Source organism: Synchiropus splendidus, chromosome 8 (genome assembly GCF_027744825.2).
Source record: "Synchiropus splendidus isolate RoL2022-P1 chromosome 8, RoL_Sspl_1.0, whole genome shotgun sequence".
Lineage (NCBI taxonomy): Eukaryota > Metazoa > Chordata > Actinopteri > Syngnathiformes > Callionymidae > Synchiropus > Synchiropus splendidus.
In genome coordinates this window covers 8,325,961-8,334,858 of record NC_071341.1, presented here as the reverse complement: position 1 = coordinate 8,334,858, position 8,898 = coordinate 8,325,961, and the positions used below count along the sequence as shown (strand labels likewise).

The 8,898-nt window shown below is 42.9% G+C and overlaps 1 protein-coding gene across 3 annotated transcripts in view; it reads left to right on the top strand.

The window, feature by feature from the left end:
* Positions 1-8,430: 8,430 nt before the first annotated feature.
* Positions 8,431-8,898, top strand: part of epha4l (eph receptor A4, like) — a 45,746-nt gene continuing 45,278 nt past the window's right edge. For 2 of the 3 annotated variants that reach the window (XM_053872186.1, XM_053872187.1), the window contains exon 1: positions 8,432-8,688. In XM_053872186.1, coding sequence (XP_053728161.1) covers positions 8,592-8,688 — 97 coding nt within the window. In that variant the 5' untranslated portion in view covers positions 8,432-8,591. Of the gene's footprint in view, positions 8,689-8,898 lie in introns of all 3 variants that reach the window. The other variant, XM_053872188.1, reaches the window with a different exon arrangement.

Here is an 8,898-nt window from a genome sequence, read left to right as displayed (position 1 = left end):
CTATCTAAATAGAGATCTGTGTTACTTCTGCAGCCAAAATATGAATGACATCAACCTTAAATAGGACTATAAAGGTTGCATCTAGACAAGTTCTGCATCGGATCATGGATCCAGCGTTTCCAGTCACAGATGCTTTATGAAATCCTTGTAAACACAGATATGGACATGGAAAGTTGACAGAGAAGCAAGTCACAAGCGTAGTATTTCAGGGGAACATTTATTTTCTAATGAAAATAATAAAACAAGAACTTAAGAAATGGATTACTGCCATTGAAAGCTGGTGACCAAAGAGCTGCAAAATGCTTGAAATAGGCTTGAAAGCGGCACAGAAAATGAATGGATAAGAACTTGTGCGTTTCCTTGTGGATGTCGCCTAACAACAGACTCACACCAAAAAGCAGTTGCCCTTTGCAGCAGCCCCACGGCGCATCATGCAAAGCCGCAACAAACACGAAAAGTGGTTGGTGGGTTAGGGTTAGGATATAATGTAGGTTATAATGTAGTGTCAAATAAAACCAAATCGTCAATGGATTGTTTTTTTTAACAGTGCAGGCGAATTCATTGTTTCTCTGCCACACCAGAGCCAGGCGATGAAGTGCACGTTGTACAGGATGATTTGGATTCCAAACTCATCGTGGAACGTGGAGATGATCTTAAACACGTAATCCTTATCGGCAAAGAGAATTTAAAATAGGATGGAAGCGCCGTAGGGTGGAAGAAAAACGTACCTTTACGAAGAGTTCTTTTGTTCCTGTTCTTTCCTCGTTCCTGTCACCAGACAGAGGAGAGATGTAACCTTCATGTATCGTGATTGGCGAGGTTATATAAAACCTTGGCATTAGAGAAGCCCTCAGCTGGAGCTCAGACCTCCTGCTGCTGCGTCTCAAACATGTGGCATTTCCTAGAACAACAACGCTGGACTGTGAACGGCGGTAAATAACAAGGTGGACACAATAGGAGACGGCTGTGCAAACCTCCTCGCGATTCTTAAGAGACACAAAGGGTCTCTCGCTGCTCCGTTGCTTTTCCGCGAACCACATGGAGCGTTCTGCTCCCGCAAGGCTCCGACTGTCCGACCTGCTGGGAAATTTATCGACTAACACACTGCCATCAGTGGGATAAAAGTGGGTGGCCATGCCAGGAATAGGTCAGGTAACAGCTCGTAACCAGGCATGGGGTAAAGCAGACTCTTCAATGTCTCAAAATGATGTGAGATTCTCTTCATATATTTATATATTAGAATGGGAATTTGACCGACGGCTTCAGCTACCTGTGCCTGTGCTCTCTGATGCTAGTGTTCTCCTATGCTAGTGTGGGTTTCTTTCAGGTACCCCTAACCTTAAGCACTCCAGCAGTCAAAAAGTATAATAGTTGACTTTTAATCTGCTCTGTAATGGACTGAAGATGGGTTCAGTGTAGTCCCTGCCTCTCACACCGGGAGCTCCCATAGTCTCTCTATGAATAACTACAACCAAGCCAAACCATTTTCTGAGAGCTCAAGATGGACCATAGAAGAGGTTAACTGCCACTGTCCTTGAAAAATGACATTGTGTATCAGGGCTCCGTACTGTTGGTTTTCATTTTTATGGGGGGTCCTAGGTCCTGATGGACCAAGTCCAAGTGTGGTGGGTTCTATGGCCGAGACTAACCCGCAGCAGGGGCTCAGTGTGAGACCGTTGAAGATGTTTTTTACACTGCAAGTCACCACATTACAATACAGTGACTGAGGAGAGGGTCCAACAAAAAAATCATCTCAAGTGGAACTTCATTTTTGTTCATTAAATATTATGCAACCAGGGAGAGGGTCGTTCCATCAAGACATTATATGCCTAAAACATCATTTTGGATGACATATTTAATTCCTGTCATGACACTTATACTGCGGGATAGATAGACTCTAATCTTACAATACCTGGCATTACGGCACTTTTATTAAAATGACCATTTCTTGTTAAAGTATTACATTTGGAAAAGATATGAAGGATGAGTTGCATTTAAAATTTAAAAGGTAATGAATGATGAGAAAAAGTTTTCTTATGAAATGTCTTCCTCTAACCTCACAAGGGCCGCACTTTGCCAGTGAATGCCAGTGAGTCCTTCACACATCGCTCAAGATGTTAAAGCAGAATGAAAGTTTTCAATTGTGCTTCATGCTATTGTGTTTACAGGAAGAGCCGCTATTAATTTGTTTAAACCCAAGGGCTGCAATTTGTGGTGTAAATCACTTCAAGCACTCTGATACTCACCAATAATTATTCTGGCATTCAACAGTGTTTTTCATCTTATTTCTGAATATGGCTTGTTGCATCACTTTAACAAAACAAGCAAAAAACTTTTAAGCACTCAATAAAAAAATAAAAATAAAATCCCTTCTGAGACACTCAATTTCCCCAGAGAGTGTTTGAAGATGACATCACATAAGTCATTCTCTGACTTAAGTGAAAAACTGGTTTATGACTCTTAAACACTACAGTTTTTAAGAAAAAAATGGCATATTGAATAAACATGAGACAAGTCACCAGCAAAAGAGCTTTCGCCTCCTGTCTCTCTCACAGATGAGGTACTGTTTCAAAGCTCTCAGACCATCCTAAAGCGCCTTGTGAGCCCATCCAAGAAGAGCGATCCCACCTCTGAGTTTCACTCCTCCTCCCTTTCTGCTTAGACTCCCACTCGCTCTGACCTCCAGAGACTCTGTGACTGCCGCCGGAGGAGCACTGCATGGTGCTGTGGATCCGAAGGCGGTGGGCAGAGCCGCCCGCCTCGGGGGCGGTCACCGGCCAGCAGGAGGCCTTGCTTGAAACAATGGAGCAAAGTGTATGAAGATGAGGAGGAGGGCCGTCGGAGGATTTGGCTGACTCGACAATAAATGCTTGGTGCCCAGTGATTGATTGATTGCGAAGTGTTCCTGTTCGATTGATGGATCTGCTGTCATCTGGGAGACTGGCACTTCCTGATTAAAGCTGGGGATTCAGACCAACAACCCTGAATAGTAGAAGTATTCAGCAGTCAGACTCTGTTATCTAAAAAATGTAGTTTTGTTTAGAATAATAAACTATATATATATATATATATATATATATATATATATATATATATATATATATATATATATATATATCCTCCTATGTATCCTTTTCATAGCATTTAAAATTGGCAAAATTGACAGAATAATTTGTGTATTTTTTTGTCTTCAGAAAATAAAAGACTTCAGACTATTTGGTGGAGACGTTCTACACTTTTCTGATATTTAAAAAAAAAAATTTAATTTAATTTTAATTTAATTTAAATTTTAAAAAGATTCTGCATGACCAATGACCATGTTTATAAAGATGCCATTTTTTTTCTTTTTGAGTTATAAAGCAAATACAGTTACACGAATGATCGACTGATAGACACAAGATTTGCCCTCAGACAATGATTCTGCGGAATGATGTTCATTGCAGCATCATGCCTGTGGACTAGTTGATATTCTCATTGGTGATGTTTCAAAATAAGATATTCACAGAGGAACAAAGCATGTCAGGCAAAGGTTAAAGCCTGCAAAATACCTGTTGAAATGTGCATGGTATATTTGGATTCCGAATGGAAGGTGTTGTCAATACGCTGCATTTATATTCCACCATCATCCCAAGTTGGTGCAAGTCTTCTTAGAGCGTGGAGTGTTTTTGTGTGTGTCCTCTATCAAAATAAAAGGATTTAGACTCAGTGTGCATGATTGGCACACAATGCAGATGTGTGGGCAGCAGATGCCATCTGGAGAAAGCGGAGTGGGCTCGTGCGGGGAGGGAAAGAAAAGGGTGTGCTCCAGCGCTACGCTCTCCCTCCTGAATAAAAAAAGCCTCTGGGATGACAGCAAGATAAAGGAAACTATGGAAATGTAATCAATCAAAAACACAGCGACACATACGAAGGGAGGGAAGCGACAGAACGCTGCCCACTCCTGCCTCATCCCGACCACCGCTGCAGCTGTGCGCAGACAGACCTCCACCATGGTGGCTTCACAAAAACTATTAGAAGATTAGGGGAGATCAAAAGCCCCATTGCTGGGTCCCCCTCTGGGTTTTTAAGGTTGCCAGGCATGTTGTCAGGGGGCAAAGAGCCTTTCATCTGAGGATGTAGTTTTGGGGCAAATCATGTTTAGGAGTAAATTGGCCAATTTTGTTGCAGCACCATATGCTTGTTCTGCATCATTATGCTGGTCTGGATGGCTCTGTCTGACAGACCAGAGCCGAAGATGCAGCGCAGATCTCCCTGCTATGACTATATCAGTCGTGTTTTATTCGGGTGTCCAGCTGTACACATCAGTCTAAAACATGATCCGCTTCATGGTGATATCGTGGTCACATCAGATGAAGCACAATGGAACAGATAATGCAATAATGCAATAAAGAATATTAGCAAAAGAAAAATCTTTTTTTTAGACATTGACATTATGTATGTGACCTGGAAAAACTAAATAAATAAATTAACTGAACAAAAAAACTAAAAATGTCATCTGTTTGATATGAGAAATGACCTTCACTTTACATTGCAGTTAGATGGATGAAGCAGTCTTTTCATTATCTGTTGCAGGGTGGCAGGTTAATATGATAAATAAACACGATATGGGCATGGATACATAGACCATGCCTTTGGCAAAAATGATGACATTGAAACATGCCTCATGCAATTCACAGGATGCGTTTCAAAAATGTGTTTATTGTAACTACTACAATGTAGACATTTGCACAGAGATAGTGCTTATTCTTCAAATATACTCTGTAATCCCACCTCAACTTCAACACTGAACTCACCTCATCTGGTACATAACAGGTACATGTGATCTCGACTCCTTGAAATGAAGAGATGGCACGTAAAAATCTTTCTGTCCTCAATGTTTACTTTATTCACTCTCATTTTTGATAGAAAATAGTATCCCTTCCACTTTTAGAACTGGGTAGAGCTCCAGGTGATTTCCAATCTTCGACATCAGGAAAGAAATGAGCTAAATGCTATTACTTGACTTTGGTCGCCCAGGAAGTCTGTGGAATATTTGTGCACAAGAAACACAAATGAGACAAATATGAATGAGGAGCTGGAAACAATCTCACACCTCCCTGAGCTCTTGGTAAAACCTTGGCAGTTTCAATTTTGAGTAGTAGACTCTTTATACAGGATCTGACTGTAAAGGTCGACCATGCCTTATGTCACCTCATGGTTTTGATCCCTTGAAATATATTCTGATGTTTTGGAAAGCTCCTGAAATAGTCTGTTACATCTGATGTTTCTCTTATTGAGTAATCTCATGTTGAATCCTCATGATCTAAATTCAGAAAACAAGAAAAACAGATCAATGAAAAAGCTGTCAGCTGACCATTCAGCCTACCTTTTCCTCCAGTGTAGTATTTTCCAAGTGTTTCACATAATGTGCTTAGTCATCATAGTTCAATTGTACTATGTTTTTTACGCATAATTCCACATGTTCACCCCGTATTCTGTTCCGTATAACACTGTGGGGGAAACTCTGGGCAACATTACTTCAACAAACTCCTCCACTGACTCCATCTGTGGATGTGCAACACTGGTCCAATCCACAATGAGCACCAGTCTCCTCTGTGCTCTCTCATTAAAAGTCCTCCTTGTGTCTTCATTTTTGTAGGTGCCAAAAGCAACTGGACTCCCACGAACCAGCAGCTGAAACAAAGGGAGGTTTATTTGCTCCGAGTCCACTCATGTGTTTAGAACTCCTGCCTGCTTCCTTGTATGGGGAGAAAAGGATATATGGAGGCCAAGTGCTGGTGGGCTGAAGGTGCTGCGACAGCCACATTACCGCTCAGGAGCTGCCAGAGGTGGATGCTGAAGGCATGCGAGCGGGAAGACATTCACCTGTGGAAGGCAGTTAACCATTACGATTTCTGTCTGCACCGTATCAGCAACACAAATGACGTGATATGATTGTAAATTCTTTTTTTTTTCTCTTAATGATCAGGACAGTTTGATGGCTTTCTCAAGGGCAGCAGCAAGGTGACTGCTCCGCAGCGGAACAACTATCTACGGGGTCTTTAATGACGCCGTGTAGTCTGAATGAGAAGCAGCTCAGGATTATAAATGGTGGTGAAAACGTGGCTGGAGTGTCGGTGTGCTTTGTGCAGTGTTGCAGAACCTCACTAACCTGCCCACACAGTGGTGACAATCGCCCCTGTGGATCATTGAGAGGTGCCCTGCCTCCTGCTGCAGCGGGCACATCTCGCGGGAGCCGTGCACGACCTGTGTAGGAGGACATAATAGAGATAGCACAGCGGCTAAAACCCCAAACCTGGACACAGCTGGCGCTTCTTAAGAACAAAGGAGCCTTTTGTTTGAGGACAGACAACCCACCGATCCAACAACAACCCCCCCACTAGGGGGAGCTTCACCTCAGTCATGTGCTGGGTGCATGACAAAAGACTGTTTAAAATCATTACTTCTAGACAAGATCTCACCTAAAATCTTCACCTAAATTTCCAGTTTATAGTATTGTGGTGTGTTCTTGGCGTCTTTCAATTGAAAACACGTGCAACCAGCAGACCAAAGAGCAGATATCATTGGACATGACAACCATGAGAAAAGAGAAATTCACCTGGAATATCATTATTTCTGGACATTCCTACTGATCAACGCCATCACTCCGAGCATGTAACACTATCTTGTTTCTGTTTCAGCTGTTCACAAGTGCTGATTTTAGCTAACAAATCCGTTTGTCCTATCCAAATGAAATTTCCAGTGTTGAAACTGAGGCAGGTCCAGCTATGAGAGAATGATAGCTGATACAGGACCGAGACCTGTTGTTGTTGGAGTCAGCCATTCTTTCTGTTTGGTTGTGGCTGTGCCGTTGTGGAAATGCTCATTGATATTTATGGGAGAGTAAAGAGACCTCTGTCTAGAGCTATCAGTTGACCATGGAATGGGGGAAAAATGGTCCACATGTTGCCAAGTATTTGCTTGTAAATGAAAAATTAAGTCTGCATTGAATGAAAAAAGTCACCAACACACCCACTAACTGTCTGAAAATGAAGGTTACTATGCTACATTTGAGTTCGGTTCAAGTTAAGTTCATAGAGACCAATATTATTATCAGCATAAGCATTTATTCTTCATGGTAAATTGTCCAGAAAAGAGGAGAAACTCTTCAAAAAGTCAACAGAAATATTGATAACCCTGTAAAGGGATTCTTAAACTCTTGAAAAAATAGTTGTCTTCCTATATCTCCTTTGACCTGCATCATCAGACAGGTAAACACTGTGTTGGTGCAACCCTCTTCAACTAGAGTATTGTAAATGCACAATAGATATATTTGGTTTCATATTTCTAATTACCTCATGGTAAAATGCAATGAATTTAAAAGACTATTGCTGGAGGCAAACCTAGAGCCTTGTATGCTCTGATCACTATGCCACTGTGAAATTACATATATATTTGGTCTTAAAAGTCATTTTGAATAGACATGCACAACATATTTTTTGTCACAATAGACTCCGTAAAGTGGATTATTTCAGTGATTTGCTTGCATTTTGTGCATTATTCTGTCACATTTAAAAATGTTTGTGAATCCAAATGAACCAACCTAACAACAGCAATATTGTTTTTCTTTTTCTTGCCCCCCCCCCAAAAAAAACCATAATAATAGAATCACATGCATGTGCTCATGCGACCCAATAGACAGGAATTTAATTACAAATAATACAAATCAAAATCATCTGGGGGAGCGAGCAAATAAAGAAATAGACTTGACTTCAAGGCCCATACCATCAACACCCTCGTGTCATTCACCTTATCCCCCGCTCTTTGGCTCTGACATATGGTCCCGTTCACCTTCCCTCATAAATCCCTGGTAACATTAAAATAATGGCGGGTGACAATAATCTAATACAGACTCCACACCGATCACTAAATGGGCCTTGTCAATTTCACAAAGTGCAGGACCATGTAATGGTGACGGGGTCACGCTCATAGTTGTTCTCTTAATCCAATCTCGGAGGCAGAACAGGAGTCGCTGCTCACCGCTAGGTGGCGACCTTGATCCGGTGTGGCTGACACGGAGCAGCGCAGCGCTCCAGTAGGGAACAGGGCAGAAAGTGATGCTTTGCATTTTGGTGCGAAGTGTCCGCGTGCATTTTTGAGTACGTTCCAGCCACCAACTAGATCAGAGTCGCTTAAAAACGACTCAAACGAAGGCAAGTCAGCGTCGCGCTGTGTTTGCAGGTGCGCACGCAGGACGCTTGGATTTACGGAAGTTTGCTGAGTTGTTGGTTGCCTATGTGTATTTGAAGTGTTGAAGAGGGTAATGGTTGCCCCCCCCACGCCCCTCCACCCCCTTTAGCCCACCGCGTTTCCCATATGGACTGACGCGTCAAAGACCACTCGCAAGACACGCCTCCTGACTCTGGTGCGCATCGTTCGTGCCTCTCTTTCTGGTCCGCTTCAGTCCCACAGTCCACTGGGATAGTGGAGAGAGAGGGAGCGCGGGTGTGTGTGAGTGTGTGTGTGTGAGGGAGAGAGAGCGCGAGCAGGACCTGGGAGAAGAGCGACGAAAGGAGACCAGGAGAGAGGAGAAACGGCGCAGCGGCACAAGAATGGCACTCATGGCAGGGATTTTGTTCACGGCCGTCTTTCTTGTTTTGGGGATTTCTACGATTGTTTCCACGGCGCGGATATACCCTCCGAATGAAGGTAAGGCTGCAGGACGGATCGTGGACTCGGTCGTGGTGCGTGCGCTTTCGCCGCGGGGATTCACTTCGATGCACCCCGAAAATGAAGTTTGGACGGACGCAGACCAAAGTGCTTGACTTGATCGCACTTGGTGGAATGAAAGCTGGACTCGAGCGGTTCTGTTGTTTGCGCTCTGACGGACTTGGAGCTGTCGGAGCCATCGGGAGAGAA